Source organism: Halyomorpha halys, unplaced genomic scaffold, assembly GCF_000696795.3.
Source record: "Halyomorpha halys isolate HHAL.00 unplaced genomic scaffold, Hhal_1.1 Scaffold631.1, whole genome shotgun sequence".
Classification (NCBI taxonomy): Eukaryota; Metazoa; Arthropoda; class Insecta; order Hemiptera; family Pentatomidae; genus Halyomorpha; species Halyomorpha halys.
Genome location: NW_027109839.1, coordinates 168,582 through 187,187, shown reverse-complemented (window position 1 = coordinate 187,187; position 18,606 = coordinate 168,582). Strand labels below are relative to the sequence as shown.

The following is an 18,606-nucleotide window of genomic DNA, read 5'->3' as shown; positions in this document are numbered from 1 at the left end:
CATTATCTCCCTTTCCCAAATAATTTTAAAAACTGAAAGTTTAAGATCGTAACAGCAAAAAGAGTGGTAAAACATTATTCAAGAGGTTAGTATACTCAAAATTACTTATAAACGCTTTCCAAATGTAGGAAAAGAGCTTGTTTCAAGGAATACTCCCCAGAACCTCAATAAGTTGGGAAAAACTCAATCACAATTGTTAGAAAATTTTAAATCACAGTAGCCTTTTAATATTTACAAATATAATATTCAACAACAAAAACAAATATTTCATCACCATATTAGTGTATATGGTATATAAATATATCAAACCATATTAGTAATGAGTAAAATAGGAAACTTCCATTATAAAATAACATGAAACAAACCAGTTAAAACAAAACAAGTTACCTACGGTAATAAAAAATATGCAAACAATAAAATAAGGTAAGAGGGGTATAGGAAAAAATCCAATGAGGAAATATATAGGAATTTGGAAGACCTGGAAACAGTCATCAGGACCAGGAGACTGAGATTTTATGGGCATATGGTCAAATTGAAAAATGAGAGACTAAATGAGAAAATTTTTAACAAAGTCTGCAGCTACAAAAGTATAGGGGGGTTTGTAAAACAAGTGAAAGAGGAACTGGGTAGACTAAAAATAAAGGATGAAGGCTGCTTGGATAGAGAGCATTTTGGGAATCGACTGTAAGAGGTTGGGGAACTTGTGAGAAAGGAGAGACAAGGGAGAGGAGAGCGGGAGGAACAGACCAGGTGGATGAAAGGGTATTGGAGTAGAAGGAAGGCAGAAGGTGTGAGGATGAATCGAAAATGATATTCTCGTAGTCCTTACTGGCTGGTTCGTGGAAAAAAAATAAGATAAAATCCAAATACATCTATCATTAAATTCAATCATATATATTTCTTTTTACTAACAAATATTTAGAATTAAAAGAGGAACCATCAGGAAATAAAACACACAGAATAATATGTATTTAAACAGAAGCTCAAAAATTATATTTACATCAAATCAATAAACACAGGTTAAATAATAAAAATTGTACAAAAATAAATAAAAAATGTTTACTCACTATCTCTTAAGAATAATTATTGTTTAGAGATATTTGTACATATAAATTAATAAATTCATTTAAAGTATTTTTTTTATGGTACACATAAGAACATGAATTCATCATTTTCATCTTTTTACACATAAAATATTTATAGTTCAAGTGTTTTTATAGTTGAGTCATTCTCAAGTAATGCATTCAAATACAAAACTTAATCAATTTGTAGTAATTATTTTAAAATATATAAGTAAAAACACGAGTATTTATGAAATTTCAATTCATTTTAATGTAGGCACGAACTATTTTCACATCATCAACAGGTCGGTCACCTTTGTCAGTTTCGACAAGTCCAATCCTTTTCACAGTGTTCATTCCAGAATACACTCTCCCTACAAAAGGAAATGAAAATAGAATTAATACCTTTAGAAATAAAAAAAAAGTCATAAATTCAGATAACTTTAAAATGAAAGTTAAAATATAAGATACTTTAGGTTGTGTGAAAAGTGAAAAGTATAATCAATTCAACACATTATAGATAATAACAAGAATGGAGATAATTAATTGAGCTGGTTTAATGATCAACATCAGAATCATACTTCAACAAAATTAATATTTAAAAAGTTTAAATTAATAATTTTTTATCTTTGTCTTTAAAAAAATTGAATGGTTCAAGACAGAGGATAAAGCTCCCATCTTAAGACTAACCAGGTATACTTTTAAATACAAATTTAAGGAACACAAAGTAAAAATTGTCAGACCTGGGAGTGAATCAAACCCACAACATTCTGAATGAGACAATGTGGAACCTTCGTTATAGTCATACAGAATATAGAATATGTCCCGAGGAAGGAGGAGATATAGCTATATCACAGATGGCTAAGCGGGATTTCCATCAGAGACGCTATTGCCAGAAAAAACAGGAGAAAAGCAGTTGAGCAAGTCATGGCAAAATTAAAATTCAGTGTTATAAAAAGTAAAATTTATCATAGTTAACAAATTCCTGGAACAGTCAACAAAACATCGCTAAGGATGTTATATTCTGTCTATAATTCAGCTCTTAGATCTGTACTTAGGTATACAGACTTCTTCATGGTAAACAAACCATCTTTGACGAGACCAGAGAACCATCTTCCTATTGATGGCTGAAATATTTATCAAAATAGATTTCCAAAATGAAGGATTGTTTGCCAAATAATCAGAAAGTCATATTGAAGATACAGAAAACACATTTAAACAAGAGGTCAATAATAACTTTAATTAACCTTAGCATAAATTTGAGTACTATTGAATCCCTTTCTATATCTGAAAATCTCTAGTCAGAGGGGACCAATGACAGAAAGATTAAATGTCCAAAATTCACGGGCAATATAGGACAAAAATCTTAAGGAAACTATGGTGAGAAATTTGGTAATTTTTTTTTATGGTAGAAAAAAAATTGTGAAAATATGAAATACAAGACATAGAAATTTATTGTTTTTTTAATCATTTTACATGAAAATGGCTGATAGAAATAAGACAGCATTTTAAAGCTCATGTTGTATTTTGAGGATTATTTAAAAAAAATTAAATCTGTACCACTACAGCCCATGAAGGGTGCAGTACTTTGCAAGGAAGTACTGTTTCTAGACCAACGGCTGTGCAAGTAGGTGAATTAGTCAGAATCACGCTCAACCGCTAGATTTTTACCCAATTAAGATATCCACTTTATGAAACTGGGTGGACCCCAGAGGCTCCTGAACCCACAAGGCTAACTCAGCAGCTACAGGAATATAACAGAAAATAATTATCTGCCACAGCCAGATTTAAACTCATATCCTTGGAGTTAGTAGTGCATTACCAATGAGCTATCCACTCCCATTTTGGATATATTAATAACCTTAAAAAATATAGGTTATTATAATCTCTCTTGTCACTTTATTTAATAAAGTTTGTAAAGTAATTATTTGCTATAATCTGTTTCTCATGTTTTTTACTAAAACAAGGAGGAATAGATAAATAAATCATATATTTTATATTTTTTCGATATATTAAAACTATCCTTAGAACAGACCCCCTCACTCCATTATATTATAAGAATATAATGTTATTTTACTCACCAAATATTGCATGTTTTCCATCCAACCACTGAGTAGGAGCGAGAGTAATAAAGAACTGAGATCCATTCGTGTCTGGTCCAGAATTAGCCATTGAAATCACACCAGCACCTGTAAATCAAAATTCTTAACAAGACGGTATAAGGTTTTAATTATTTTAAATACTTCATAAAAAAAAATGTTTCAACAAATAAATTTATATGAAGGAAATGGTCAAGAGAGTAATAAAAAATCTTTTTGTCTGCATTCCTGACTATCGTCTTCATATTCAGTAATGGTCAATTATTTTTATATATAACTTACTATATACTTTGAAAATTATACATTATATATACATATTGGTAGTTACACAAATTATGTAGCTAACTAAATGTTCATTAATCATTAGTTGTAACAGTAGATTTATTGTAATTATTCTGATTTGAATCTGAATAACCTGGAAACAAATAACAGACAAGAAATAAATACTTTAGAACTATTATCAACTAAATTATGACGACAGAAAAAATTTTTCCAACTGCTACCAGCAAAGAGTGGTCAACTTACAAATTTATTTGAAGAACAGAAATGAGAAGAAAAGGTGTATTTTTATTCACAAAGATTTTTTTAATATCATCTTTGTGAACGTTCAATTTTATATTGAATTTTTCGTCCAAAACCCTGATGAAATGTATTTATTTATTTAAAGAGATGAATTATTCCCTAAGGGCTCATACTCTTTCTGTACTGTACTTTTCCCCCATCTCACTTTAATATAACAGAAATAAAAACCAATGGAGACCTAATGAAATGTATATATGTATTTACAGAGACAAATAAAAAAATATAGTTTGGATGTTCAACGTAAGTTATGCTGATTAATAATGAATAAAAAACAAATATATATATATTTTAAATTCTAGAAATAATATTTTTTAAATCACTTAAGAGTCCAACTTTTCTGAACCCAGTCTTATTGAAAAAGACATATGAGTGGGGGGGGGGGCCATGAATCCCATTCAAATTTATCTATTGCATAAGATTAAAATTTACTACATTAGCCTTAGACTAGTGACCTAAATAGTAGAAAGAAAATAACACTTTTATAGATTTGATTAAAGCGGAATCATAGAATATTTAGTTAAGCCAGATAACTTGATTTGAGAATGAGCAGCCTAAGACAAGATAAAGAATGCTGATTTGAATTCATTGTTAAATTTATACTTTTGTTTGAGCATAACAATTTTCTATTGTAATAGATTCTATTAACGTAAGTTCTTTATTAAATTTATAAAATTCATAATTTGGAGTAAAATGTATAATTATAAAGTTTTAGGGCAAATTTCATCGATATGAAAACCATGTATTAGGTAACTGAAATTGATGATTAACAGCTTAACACTTGATTTAATTTTTTAATCAAGCACAAAATGAAAGATCCCTTTTCGCTAATAGAGAGTATTAAGTAATTTAAAGGGAAAAATTAAAGAAGCAGTTCATAACTACTAAATGGTTCAAATTGATACACCTCAAAAGAGTAGTTTTACCCACCTCTAGCCAACATATATAAAAAGGTAATAATAATTTAATCACGCTCAACCGCCAGATTTTTACCCAATAAAGGGTACCCAATTTAGGAGGTTGGGTGGACCCCAGGAGAGCTCCAGAATCCACATGAATTGACTCTTAGCTACAACGTAACAGAAAACAATTTTCTGCCCAGCCAAATTCGAACTCGGAGCCTTGGAGTTAGTAACATCGTGCCTTACCCCAGTGCTACTGCACTTCCCAATGTATATTACAATACACCAATTTAATAAGGTGTTCTTCAAAATTTCAAAAACAAAGACAACAATTGATTTTTTAAGACTTAATTTGTAAAATCTCAATTTAGTAGATCGTTCCATAAATTGAAAAACCTTACATGAAAATGAAATTTTTAAGGTATGAGTATAGTATAAGAGTATTATCACAACCATATATACTTGAAATTTATCCCTGATCAATGGGTACTTCCATAAAATACAAAAAATCATTTGCCATATAGGTTCTGTGATATAAATATTCCACTGTATTTCTCTTATGATTACACAGACCTGTGTGTTTCAAATCTTCGTGTATTTCATCTGGGAATGTTCGGCCATAAATAGATGCACCCCCCTTTCCAGTCCCAGTAGGGTCTCCACCTGAAGAGAAATCAAGCATTAGCTCAACAATTAAACTAGCTGATACATAAAAAAATAAATTTTAATATAACATTAATTAAAGTCCCAAATGCACAAGTAAAGCATTTTTGATTAACAGAAAAATATTAAAGAAGCTAAAAAGATTACCTTGAATCATGAAATCTCTAATAATTCTGTGAAACTTGGTTCCATTATAGTAACCTCTCCTGGCAAGTTCAGCAAAGTTCCTACAAGTCGAAGGAGCATGTTTCCAATATAGTTCTATGCTAATTTCTCCCATTCTGGAATAAACACACACAATGAATGCATAAAAAGTGATTATAATAGAAATCAGAGATGTTAGAATAGCATTTAAAAAGCAATCCACATAGATTTAAGTTTAAAAAATTAAAGATTAGTTAATAAATGGAGTCAAATGAGTGATGATATGCCTGAATCAAACAAAATATCACTTTTTGGAGTTAAAATAAAAAAAAGAAATTACATATTAATAATAATCAGAATCATGGTCCACACTTCAGAGGATCAATCATGAGCTCTAAAACTATTTTTCAGTTCAACCACAAATTACTAAACATATATCTATTAGGTCAAACTCAACCATTGATTTTTCATTCCCCCATCTGGTATGCTTGTATTTAATGTTAAGAGAGGGTAGGAAAGAAAATATGCTCAGGAAAGCTTAAACCAATTTCAATGAATTAATGTAAATAACATGACATATCCCAGCCAATTGAAATTGAAGTGCGAATTCTCAGAGCTTCAGAGCTGGTTTGTACTAACAACACAAAGAGAAGATATAGTAAAACGAAGTTAATTTTGAATACTCATCAGTAATTCAGTGTTTAAAGTACAAAAAAAAACTCACGTGGTTTCGAGGACGGTATACTTTGGTTGCCAGAGTTTATCTGGAATACCAGATGCTGAAGCACTAATTGCTAAAGACATATTAAAAGTATTTTACTAATACTAGAATTGTCAAGCAGATAACTTTAAAAACACGAATTTGCCGCTATCAAGGAAGTTAATGTGGCGGTTACTGATAAGGCCATAATATCGAACCAAAGAGCATTTTCTCTAATAATTCTAACATGATATAAGTAATCTAACTTAGTATAAGTTTTTTTTTTATTTTAACTTAAACACCATCAGTGGTGTTCATTATTGCCATTATATTGTTTCGAATACTGTTCAAACCTCATCATACAAGTGTTGAACTCTTTAATTTTAAATTATGGCCATTTTTTGACCGTTGCTGCTAAAAAATGAGATTTTTTATTTGTTCCTGAAATTAATATATTATTTTAAGGTATTTAAAAAAAGCAATCATTATTTTTTTAAATCTATAAATGTACTCCATGAATATAATATTATTAAAATAATATCCAATATTCAGAATTACTATTTCGAAACTGTGATAACTTATTAGATATAAGTTGGTTCCAAACAATTTATTTTTCAGTAGATTCTGAAGAATCCTACTGGATTTAAAGCATAAATTTCCATAAGTCTAAATGGGTTGACATCATCAACATTGTTAACATTATTGAAAAGGCCCCTTACTGGTGTCAATGCTATATGGGTTACAATCTTACTTTCTCCAAAGACATACCTGGCTCGGCATTCTGTTCCCAAGTTTTTTTTCTATTAAACTTTAAATGTTTAAAATATCAACTATATGTATAAATTAAATTATGTTAAAAAACCGGGAAATCATATCACAAAGTCCAAACAACCAGATAATTCTATTCCCTTATTTTTAGAAATGAAGAAATTTGATTCTCTGAAACATTTTTCTTCAGTTGATGTTATTTTTTCAAATTATTTTCTCTTATTACTCTTAAATGAGGACTTTTTCATTTTACTAACCCAATACTGTATATTTTTTTACTACCAACCAGTTGATATCCCATGGCATTCATATTTTAAAAAATAATAAAACAAAAATGTTTTAAATAATAATATTACCTTTTTGTTTTAGTGCAGAAATTAACTACACTCATAAGAGTTGGCCCATAAATAACAATTTCCCTAAAACTACCTACTAATTATTCTTTAATTTTTTATAATATTATTATTATTATTATATATTATTATTATATATTATTGATTATTAATAATATTTCAATTTCCTACTAAACTGTTATGAGGTAGTACAGGTATATTTCTATTTACTGTTTTTCAGATATATTAACTGTTTTATGTTCAGACGTACATTAACTATGTGATATTGCTCAATATACTCCTTAGACGTACAATTCTATTGACATTCCTTCAATTATATTGAAATAATTCCATTAAAAAGCAAAAGTTTTTATTTCTTCTAGTTGTATTACTGTCATTGTTATAGTTATAAACAGATAATCAATTTATTGACCAAATTGGATATTGGCCCAACTATATTGATTGTTTAAGAACTTCTTAAGTGAAGATAAAGATATGTAGTTTATAAGAAAAGACTTTAAAAGAAATACAACTAAATTTATTGCAGTTTAGTGAAGAATGAAGATTAAGTTAGTATAGGACTGACTGAATTATTGTTTTACCATTCACTATTAATGAAATGTAAAATAAGAACATTTTAAAAAATAATAATCATTTTTGTATATACATAGTTCTTAAATACATTACTACACAAATTGTTTGTAGTTAATAAATTAATTTTAAAACATCAAAAAAGGGGATGGGTTTAATCGCTCATGATTTTTTAATGGTGAATAATAAACTTATGCATGAAGATAACCAAAATAACCACATGAGCCATTCTGAATGGATACTGGACACTTTCCATATTCAGGAGGAAATGATTAACCCTTAAACATTCAATAAGAAATACTTCCAAGTTTCATCTTATTATTATTTTTTTTTAATCTAGAATCCTCACTTTATGTCCACCTTTTTTCTGCATATTGTAAGCGATTTTTAAAAATAAATATTGCCTGAGGAAATTCTCAGTGTAATTTATAAAACTTACTACCAGTCAATAATATCTTTCCACACATATAGTCTACAAGAAGTAATGAATGCCAGACTAAAAAACACTTCATTGATTTTTAATTCATCACTAATCCATTAAATTCATCTAAAATTATCTTCATATCATATAATACAATTTTTTCTGAAAAACTCATCAATTAAGCCAAATCCTATTGTTTAAGGAATTTGGGGAGTGATTTTGTAAAAGGCCCTGTGACATTCTTTATTAATCCTATGAGATAATATAAGGATTTCATTTAATACAGATATAATCATCAGTGAGATGGTTATCAGAATGTTAAAGAGCTCTGGCATATTTTTTTATTAATACTTCCAGATAATAGAAGAATTTTATTTAATTTGCAGGTAGACAATCTTGAAATTCTGGAACAAATCTAAATTATCAATTTAGGACTGTCTTGTTGGATAGTAATACATAGAAGGTGAATTATCATGTGAGGACAGCAGCACCCAGTTTGGTTTGGATGGAATTTAAATCTGGCTTGAAAAGGTTTAATTCAGTTACTGTCCTCAGACCACTAGCTATCCAAGGTCAGTAATCTATCGTATAACTGTCTATTTTTTCTCTTCTTGGGCCAACTGCAGTAAATAAAGGTATTGAATCAAATGAACAACAAAACAATCAAATAAATTTTCACTGATAATAAATATACTTTAAGTTACTCTTAGTTCCTGATATACTTAAAATATGGGGAAATAATAAAACATTTTTACTGAAATATGATTTATTATCACTGTAATAATATATTCTAAAATATATACATAACATCAACATATTATATATTGTTATAACAAAGAGTTTATTTATGTACATACTCCATTCTCCATTTCTTTTTATACAATCTTCCTCATTCCGACTTACAAAATGGCTTCAGACATTATTCAGAAAATAAAGGTATACATTGAAAAAGTAAAAAATATGCACACTATCTACTATGCCTATGGTGTTATTCAATATGAAAAATAAATTTCATAAATTTATGACTTTTAAACATTTCAAAAATATAGTTGCTAATAATATACAGATAACGCTAGGCTATAACTAAAAAAAAAATAAAATAGTTATCTTCACAATACATTTTATCACATACAGCCTAAATCTAATCATTGTTTTGATTTTATATAAAATATAATTCTGACTTCACATTTACAACTCCCACTACTTCCCATTTCATGAGTTACTAACACACATGAATATTTAATGACTAAATAACAATATGTTTTCTTTTACTTCAATATCTTATTAAATAACAGAAGCATTAATAATAATACAATGAGAAAAAAAAAAATTGGCGAAGTACTGCGACAGGTAAATCATAATGAGATTAAACTAAGTTGATACATTTTTAGATTACATTAGGCAACTGAAACGTGATTTGATCAATAAAAACAATAACTATAAATGGTGTCATTTAAATTTTTTTTAGAATTACAATGTTGTTTTTAATAATTTCAGAAAATAGTTAGTTTTGGTTCACTTTCTGCTTATTTAAACTATCTTTGGTAATTAATAATAAACTCAAAACTAATAAATAATTTACAGGTCTCATAATCCTTCAACATTCATCAAATTTTCAGTGCTTTATTATCACTTTCCTAAGTTTTATCAGTTAGTGGTAGAAATTTACAGTTAAATACTTGCCTCTCAAACAACTTTCGTTTTCTATCATGCCCAAAAAACTAGCTAATGCAAACAGATATCTGAAACCACTGCTGTGATTTTTATTTAGTACACACCCCATTGTGTATGTCGAAAAATTAAAAAAAAGTATTTGATATTCAATATATATTTTGGACAGGTTACAAAAAATTACTTAACCAGTGAAGCAATAAACGACCAAACTTTGTCCACTGAAAATGATGGAAATTAGTATTACACTTAATACCATCTTAATTTTTCAAAATTAAGACATTTCTTTAACAGATTTACGTTTTGGGGCATTTATCTGCATTTTTATAACTTATCATTGTTGATACCAGGTTAAGTTGTAACACAAAGAACAAATTTTAACTACTGTAAAATTATTTGCTTACATTTTAAATAATAATAAAAACAAAGTTATTAACCATACTTTTCTTAAACTACTAAACAAGTACTACCATCATTTATCATTTCCATCCTACTTCTAAATAATTGGATTTCTATCAATGGCCAGATTCTCCAAATGTTTGTATCATGTTATTTTATATCTAATAGCAAATTTACTTGTTGTATATTATTTTATACAGTTGTAAATAACAATAAATAAATTAAATTACTTCTAACTAAGACGGACAAGAGGTGTTCTATCTGACAAGAGGTAAACTGATTCACATATTCTTTATAAATGAAACCAATTACTATACCAAACTGAAAATAACCCAATTAATAAAAAAACACACAAACTGCAATAAGAATTTGTTATAAAGCTAGAAAAATAATATTAAATCTTTATCATTTAATAAGCCATATTTTGTGAAGTGAATCAATCATGACTATAAAAACAAACAACTTAGAAAAATTCAAACTGAAAACAATATTAACAAGACCACAAGACACAAAATAAAAATCAACAAACACAATAATTTTACCCACCAGCGAATAGAAACTACCATTATACTTAAAATAGTTTTTAAACATAATTTAATTAAAATTTGTTCTAATTTTCTTCTCCAATTTTAGTTTAGGTATTATTTTGATAATACTTAAAAAATAAATAAACTTTGTTTATAATGTCTTTGTGTACATTAGAAATGTTTGGACGACATCTATCACACAGAATCACAATCTGTTTAAATGTATAAATGTGGTGGAACAATTTTAATGTAAAAACATAACATAAATGGGGTGTTCATAATATAAGCAAAATACCTATTGAGAGATAAGTCATTGCTCGTAAAAATGTTAAACAGATTTGATATTTTTAACATTATTAAAAATATGTTCAGAAACAAATAAAAATCAATTGTTACAATAACAACAATGTTTATATATTTTTAGCAACAATATAAATTTTTGCTATCATTCTATTATCATCCTCTGGTGCAAGTGCAAGTAATGCAAAAAAAGAAGTTAATAGTAAGATAGGAAGATAATAAATTTATTATACACGTAATGCCCAATAATCTTAATCTTACTATTATTCTTTTTTAATAAGTATAACGATGTTTGAATCAATGCTGAAGGATTATAGCTGAAGGGATAACAAAATAACAAATTTATTAGATTATTTATCACTGAATAATACTAATTATATTAAAAATTAAATAATGATATTAATTCATAGTAAACACTGTTTTCAAACAATATAATATTGTATAACAATATAGAACAATCTTGACAGTCTGATTTTTGTTAATCTGACAAGCTCACGATGTCTCGTGTAAGAACACTTTGACCGATCAGAGCAGGGGTAGCGAAAGAGAAGGTGTTGTTTTCCTGTCACTGTATTTTGGCTATTATTGTTAAACAACCCTTATAATGAATGGATATTATGTTTTCTTTATAAATTACTATTAAGAAAATAAGTTTAACTTTGCATTATTATGGCCTTAATTTCACAATATTTAAAGTAGCTCTAAGTTCTAAGTAGTTTGGAACATTAGATAATAATACACCAACTTGTTAGTATCATGTTGGTAGGGCCATCAAGATTGGAATATACTTATTTCTGATTCTAATCCTGTTATTTGAAAAAAAAAACAATATACTTTTAAATCAAACCATCAAACACATTATGTAATCAAATAAGAAAACAAAAAAAAACAGCAAGGTAGACTAACTAATAATAACTAATGTAAATAGATCACAATATTGTTAAAGCATACTGGAATAGCTTAGAATTTAGGTTAATTCTACAACAGGAAAATTCTCAAGTGCGCAAACCTTGAATAGAAATAAAATAATAATAAAGAACATGTATTATAGAATAATATCAAATGGCCAACGGACTGCAAATATATTTATCATCAACAAAATAACAGAGCTTTCACAGACAGATACTACCACATGAGTTATGTAAAATTCCTATTTTTGTATAAAACTGAAAACCAATAGTCAGAAAAAAATAAAATAAAAAACAAAACAAATCTCTTAACTAATAAGACTTCAGAGTAAAAGAAGCTGAGCTATACCTCAAACTAAAATATATCTGTACATATAAGAGCATCACATGCTCCCTGGAGGGGATAATAGGCTGACTATACAATAACATGAGTGTATCATTAAGGCTATTCTTCAACGATCATCGTAAGAGCTGCCATCACAGATATTCCTAACAGTAGGGACAGCAGTTGTTTTAACGATTCCCTCGGTGAGGTCTCTTCTATCAGTTCCGGCAAAACAGAAACGAGGGCGATGTGGAGAAAACCACCTGCGGTGAAAGGAAGGATCCAGGAAGTTTTTTGTTCTGAAAAATAAGATGAAAAAATTTTCAAAATGCCTTACTATTTGAATTAATTATTCATTGTATGAGTAAATAATAACCAATAAAAAACTGTTTCAGAATCATACAAAAATGTAAAATTGCAAATTTTGAGGATCTTCCTGGGATAACAACTTCAATGCCAAAACCTTGGATTCAACATCTTGCAATATAAAATCTCAAATTTTGGAGTAGAAAAGGTTTTAATTTTTTTATCATCATTGATTAAAAAACATTCATTATTAAAAATGAATCAAAATATTATTTCATGTAGTACATCAATCAATAAAAAAAAAAATTTTAAGTTTTACAAAATTAATTTTTTTTTTATAATACATTAAGAAAGCTAACTATTTCAGCATGAGATTAAAAAATATTTCATTGTACAATAATTGAAATTTTGACTGTATTTATACCTATACTATTTTTGGATATATTTTAAAAAACATTCAAATTAACAAATAAACTTTATAATAACACACTAACTGCTCACTTTCACAGATAGTTCATAGTTTTTTACCAGTAATATTAGTGCAACTGTAGTGAAATTATTTTTTTTCAGTTGGCTCTACAGACTTTGTAGATATTAGTCCGCCCGAACCAGCCTTCTCCATGCCTGCCTATCTTGGGCTACTGCTTTTCAGTTTGTTGCATGCAGCTCTTTCGTATTTTTATCGATTCTCTCTATTCATCTGGTTTTTGGCCTCCCACGTGGTCTCTTTCTTACAACACTGGCATTCAATGTTGTGCAGAGGTGTCCTGATAGATTGCTACGAGACCACATATCCTGCCCATCTTAACCTTCTTGCCTTCAGATCATGAGATATTGAATGACCAGTCTTTGGAAGCAGTTTACTGTTAGTTCTTCTCCTCCATTTGTTAGGGCTCTGATCCCAGATCACTCCTGTAATTGTACAGAAGACTTTCCATTCAAATCTCCCTATTCTGCTTCCTAGGGTACCTATTAGAGCCCGGGTCTTGGAACCGTATGTCAGAGCTTGCTGTACCATGGCATTGTATACCCTTAGTTTCAGATTTGTAGAGGTTTTTGGGGATTTCAGTATTCTTAGCAGAGAGAAGAAGGCTTTGTTCGCACTTGCTATACACTGGTCTATCTCAGTCCGTTGATCATTTATTGATTTTACTGTGGAACCGAGGAATTTGAAACTGTCTACTTTCAGAAACGATTTGCAGTCTACATAGACCATGTTGTTAGAGTAGATTTTTTGGCTTGCAATCATATATTTTGTTTTATCATCATTAACTTGCAAACCGATTTCCTTTGCTGCTCTTAATAGAGTTTTTGCGAGTCTTTCCATGTTGTCTTAGTTAATTCCTAGGACCATAATTTTATTAAAAAGTAATTTATTTTACATATACTCATAGTTCATACTTATGAGATCATTCGATCCAGAGAATGCTACAGCTGTCATGGCTCCAATCAAACTGGAGGAGGCTGTCATAAGTTGGGCTTTTGCAGCTTCCAGTCTAGAGAAACCAGACTTCAGTAGAATAGCAAAATCTCCAACTTCATGTGGAACCTACAAACAATAACAATGAATAAAATATAATGGCTTAGGATACAAATTAAAAAATAATTTAATATATCAGAAAAAACAATTCCTTTCTTTCTAATTGCATTCTTTATTCTTCAGGAATTATATATTATAATGCACTTTATTTACTCATTATACAACAATGTCTATGGCTGTTATGCACATTAAACCTTTTTCATTTAAGTGTTAAATCTCATTACCTTAATTAGTAGTTAAATTCTTATAAATATTTTTTCAGCATTTCTTGTTTTACAAGTGGGAAAAGGAAAAATTCTTATCTTATTTAATTAAAAATTAATTGAAATATTTACCATTTGTTACCATCAAATATTGACTTTGTTTCAATTTTAACTCTTTCAATTACTAATTTAGCCAATTCTTCAATGGAGACGACAATATTTAGCAAAAATATTTTAATTGAATTAAAAATAATTTATAAGTCTCTCACATACAAAATGAGAAATTTTGGGAAATAAAATTCTTAATTGATGAAATTGTAAGCTAAATGTGTATTTAAAAAAAAAATGATGTATAAATGTTTTTAGGCTGAAAATGGGAACAATCGTACAAACATTGTATGACGATTCGATAAAAGAAACTATAATATTAAAGGATTCATCTAAAATTCCTGAAGAATACAGAATAAAATAAGAGAAAAATCAATAAAAATATAAAAAACAATTCCAATGTCAAAAATATAGTCATAATATTTGTTAAATTTTAGTATTCATAAATGTTTTTATCTATAAATTGAGACAGTCAGAGGAAGACATAGATTGGAGATAATATTTAGTTTTTCTAAAGATTTTATTTTCTGTGAGTTCAAGAGCTCATCCAGCCTCTATGAAGTGGGTATCCTTAATTGGGGAAAAATCTGGCGAATGAGCATGATCATGGACAAATCACTTCCTTACATAATGGTTGTTCGTAAAACGGTACTTACTTCTATACAAAATATTGTACCACTGACCCCCTTCATGGGTTGTAACACTACAGATTTTATTTTCTAAACAAATGTAGCTTTTAAATAATGTTTTTATATGATTATTAGGAGACAACTAATACGTAATTCAAACTAAGTATTTATACCCAGAGCAAAAATTATTTTATTTAGCTGAATCAAAAAATAATGGTAATAAATAATAAAACGATTATTGATAAACTTACTTCGTGTATAAGAATAGCTGCAGTGGTAAGCAGGCCAATCCTGAGAGAGAGTAGAAAGGAACCTCCTACGGCAAGCCCATGAGTGAAGTTATCTATCACATTTGCCATTAAGTTCAGGTATCCTCCGATCTGTATAACAAAAAAAAGATAATCAATGATAAATACTACTATAAATTGATAAATCAGGAGCAAAAAGTTCTTTTTAATCATAATTTGAACCATATAGCCATCAAAAGATATGGAATAGACAACTTTTATAGACAAGAAAGGAAAATATTCACCAGATTAAGAAGTAAACTCAATCAAGTAAACAAAAATAATTGCAACTGAACAAATTTTGGATGGATTACGAGAAAAACAAATGTTCTAGCTTAAACAAAAGCCTAGGATTTCATAGTTCTATTAGTACCAAAGGTTTAGAGCACAGACAAGTCCAAATAGAAAACAAAAATTTAAATTTTTTGTCAAAATATTAAGCAAAATCTTAATCTTCCAACTAACTTATCCAACTCCATATTACATGACATCATCATGCAGAAAAAAGAAAAAAATATTAACTTTTCGAATATGTTTTAATTTATAACCAATAATTAAAGCTAGTTTGGATTATCTCGGGATACTCAATACATCATACATTGTATGATACCATTTTAATCCAGTATTATGATATCGAAAGAAAAATTAAGATTAATTTGATTGTGAAAATTACGAAATGATTGGTATTGATTTTAAATCTTTGGAGATTCATATATTATAATTTTAAAATATCCATTTAATAAAAACCGGAAAGATATTTCATTTGAAAATCTATTCAAAATTTTTTTAATACAAACTGTTAATCAATCAAGTTACTAAAGAGTAATATTAAATGATAACATATCATGTAGATACTTGAATCGAATGTAAAATAAAAGCTTGTTACATAATAACACACTACTTGTTTGTAAATCATAGTCACTTTTTGAAAAGACATTTAATTTTTATTATTTGTTTTAAATTACACTAATATTAGAGCATAAAGTTTGTTGATCAAACTCTCTTATTCAATAATCACTCAGTCCAAACAGAAATACAAAATCAAATTATCCTTCTTACATTGAAAAATTTAAACGAGTTTAAAATTAAAAGAGGCAGTTTGAAGTGTTTTTAACCTGATAAAATAGAAAGAAACAATTGACATAAAAATCTGATTAATACTTTTCGAAATGAAACCTAACATTGTCAATAATAATCTGGAGCGCCACTTTGAATAGGGAATTTATTCATTAATACTCGTAATTGAAGAGATTTAGTAGAATATTTCCGTGATGCAGTGTGATTGATAATAACTATCAACTATGATTTTAACTCTGTGATCTTTGGGACATTAGTCTGTAGAAGTTAGGCGTTAAGGGAAGTTACCATTAGCTTCACTAAATTAACCTAAAAAAAAAAAAAACTTGTAAATATAGATTTATTATTGGGACCACAGAATCAGCCATAGTATTTTGGTCAAATTTCGAGAGAAATAATAAAAAGTCCTATATTGTCAGTTTAAATGGTTTCACATACAGCCTATGTTTTCTACATTTTATTGTACAATGAGTTTTGATTGGGTATATGATTTTAAAATTTACAATAGTGTTGTGAAGAAAAAATAACATGATATTTTAAATTATTATGAAAGTTATTCAGACTTAGCTATATGAATATATTTTATTTAAAATATATATTGATATGCCTAAGTATTGAAATTAGGTGACATAATTAACAGTGCAATTGAAACCCAATTCATGAACAGCACTGAAAAAATAATAAATGTATCTGTATTATAAATACTTCAATCCTATAACAGAAAGAGTTAATTTAATTATATAAATCTTCAGTAGTAAGTACTTTCTAACAATTTCTTTTTTTTATATAAACTCCTCTATTTCTCTTCTCTTTATATATAAAAAAACTGATCTTCAGGGTCAATTTTAACATTGCAAAAATAAATATAATTACATACTAAATTAAAATTATATCAATTTAAATATTCATACACATTATTATTATTTTGTCACTTTTTTAAAAACTATTTTTTAAATAAAAGGAAACCAACTAACAATTTAACTGTCTTTGTGACATTGCATTCAAAGGAATTGAACTTTGTCCCCAATCCTTATTCTGTTTTCTATTGTCTTAAGCCTACCACATATTTATCAGCCCTAGTTCTATTTTATTATTTTACTTTTTTCTGAGTAATTATTAAAATTTTTATCTGAATGGAATTCACTATTTCAGTGTAGAGTACATATTTTAGATTTTAGTTTCTTATTTCATTTTACGTTTACTTTATTTATAATATCCCCATAGTACCTCTTTAAATTCACAGCTGTAATCTTGAAATTTATAACTTTATTTAGTTTTTTTTTTTTTTTTGCTTCTTTTACTATCTTATTTTTTTTTTATTCTTTGTTTCTTTCATTGAATACAATTTTTGAATTTTCAAAATCAAATTTATGGTTATTTATTATGCCGCAATGGGCCAAATCTGTACTATTTTTGTTTTTCTTATTCTTACAGTTGTTTTTATGTTGTTTAATTCCCATATCCAGTTTCTTATAGGTTTCTCTAATATATATATTATTGCAATTACTAGTCTTTACTGTAAATACATTTTTTCCATCATATTTATTTTATATTTCATATTACTCAAATACTTTTTAAGTTTGTAATCATTGTTCACCAAAAACTTATACACAAAACCTGGGGACCTACGTAGGTTAGATCATCATTTTGTCAATCATTCTTTTATAGGGAATTACTCACAAAAGTCGATGAAAAACAATGAAATCTTTATTTTTTGTTAAGTATTAGAAGACTGGAAGAAATTACCTCAAATAAATATAGTATAAATTCATCTATAGACATAAAATTATTAAATATTATTCATAATTATCAATTATTATACCTCTTTTGGCGAACTTTTGCCTTTTGGCTCATTGTTGTTCGTTGGCTCTTCCACCTCTGATGGTCGTTCTTTTTGAAACAATTTTTCCACAATTATGAACACCAACAAGCCCGTCAGAACCCACAGACCAGAGAACAGTGGTGGATGCAAGTGGTTTGCTGGAAAAAAAAAATAGATATATTATTTTACAAAATATTTATCGATAAAAAATAAATTTTTTAAAAAATTTAAACAAAATATTTGT

General features: G+C 27.9%; 2 protein-coding genes across 3 annotated transcripts in view; both read right to left on the bottom strand.

The window, feature by feature from the left end:
- Window positions 1-1,010: 1,010 nt before the first annotated feature.
- Cypl (peptidyl-prolyl cis-trans isomerase-like 1 Cypl) lies at window positions 1,011-6,340 on the bottom strand. Its single transcript, XM_014427334.3, has 5 exons — window positions 6,173-6,340; window positions 5,452-5,585; window positions 5,215-5,304; window positions 3,143-3,250; window positions 1,011-1,435 (listed from the first exon to the last, which is right to left on the bottom strand). The coding sequence occupies exons 1-5, from the start codon at window positions 6,250-6,252 to the stop codon at window positions 1,320-1,322; spliced, it is 528 nt and encodes a 175-aa protein (XP_014282820.1). The 5' UTR covers window positions 6,253-6,340; the 3' UTR covers window positions 1,011-1,319.
- A 3,871-nt stretch (window positions 6,341-10,211) lies between these two features.
- Window positions 10,212-18,606, bottom strand: part of Zip99C (Zinc transporter Zip99C) — a 97,929-nt gene continuing 89,534 nt past the window's right edge. For both annotated transcript variants that reach the window (XM_014427333.2, XM_067048008.1), the window contains exons 3-6: window positions 18,363-18,520; window positions 15,428-15,556; window positions 14,098-14,245; window positions 10,212-12,689 (exon numbers count right to left, since the gene is read on the bottom strand). In XM_014427333.2, the coding sequence (XP_014282819.1) occupies window positions 12,511-12,689; window positions 14,098-14,245; window positions 15,428-15,556; window positions 18,363-18,520 (614 nt within the window). In that variant the 3' untranslated portion in view covers window positions 10,212-12,510. The remainder of the gene's footprint in view (window positions 12,690-14,097; window positions 14,246-15,427; window positions 15,557-18,362; window positions 18,521-18,606) is intronic.

Excerpts from the sequence above, each read along its gene's own strand:
- Cypl (XM_014427334.3), bottom strand. The coding sequence starts at position 6,252 with ATGTCTTTAGCAATTAGTGCTTCAGCATCTGGTATTCCAGATAAACTC. Across the intron at positions 5,586-6,172 it reads TATACCGTCCTCGAAACCAC|AATGGGAGAAATTAGCATAG; the intron begins GTGAGTTTTTTT and ends TGTTTATTCCAG. Across the intron at positions 5,305-5,451 it reads TAGAGATTTCATGATTCAAG|GTGGAGACCCTACTGGGACT; the intron begins GTAATCTTTTTA and ends ATTTCTCTTCAG.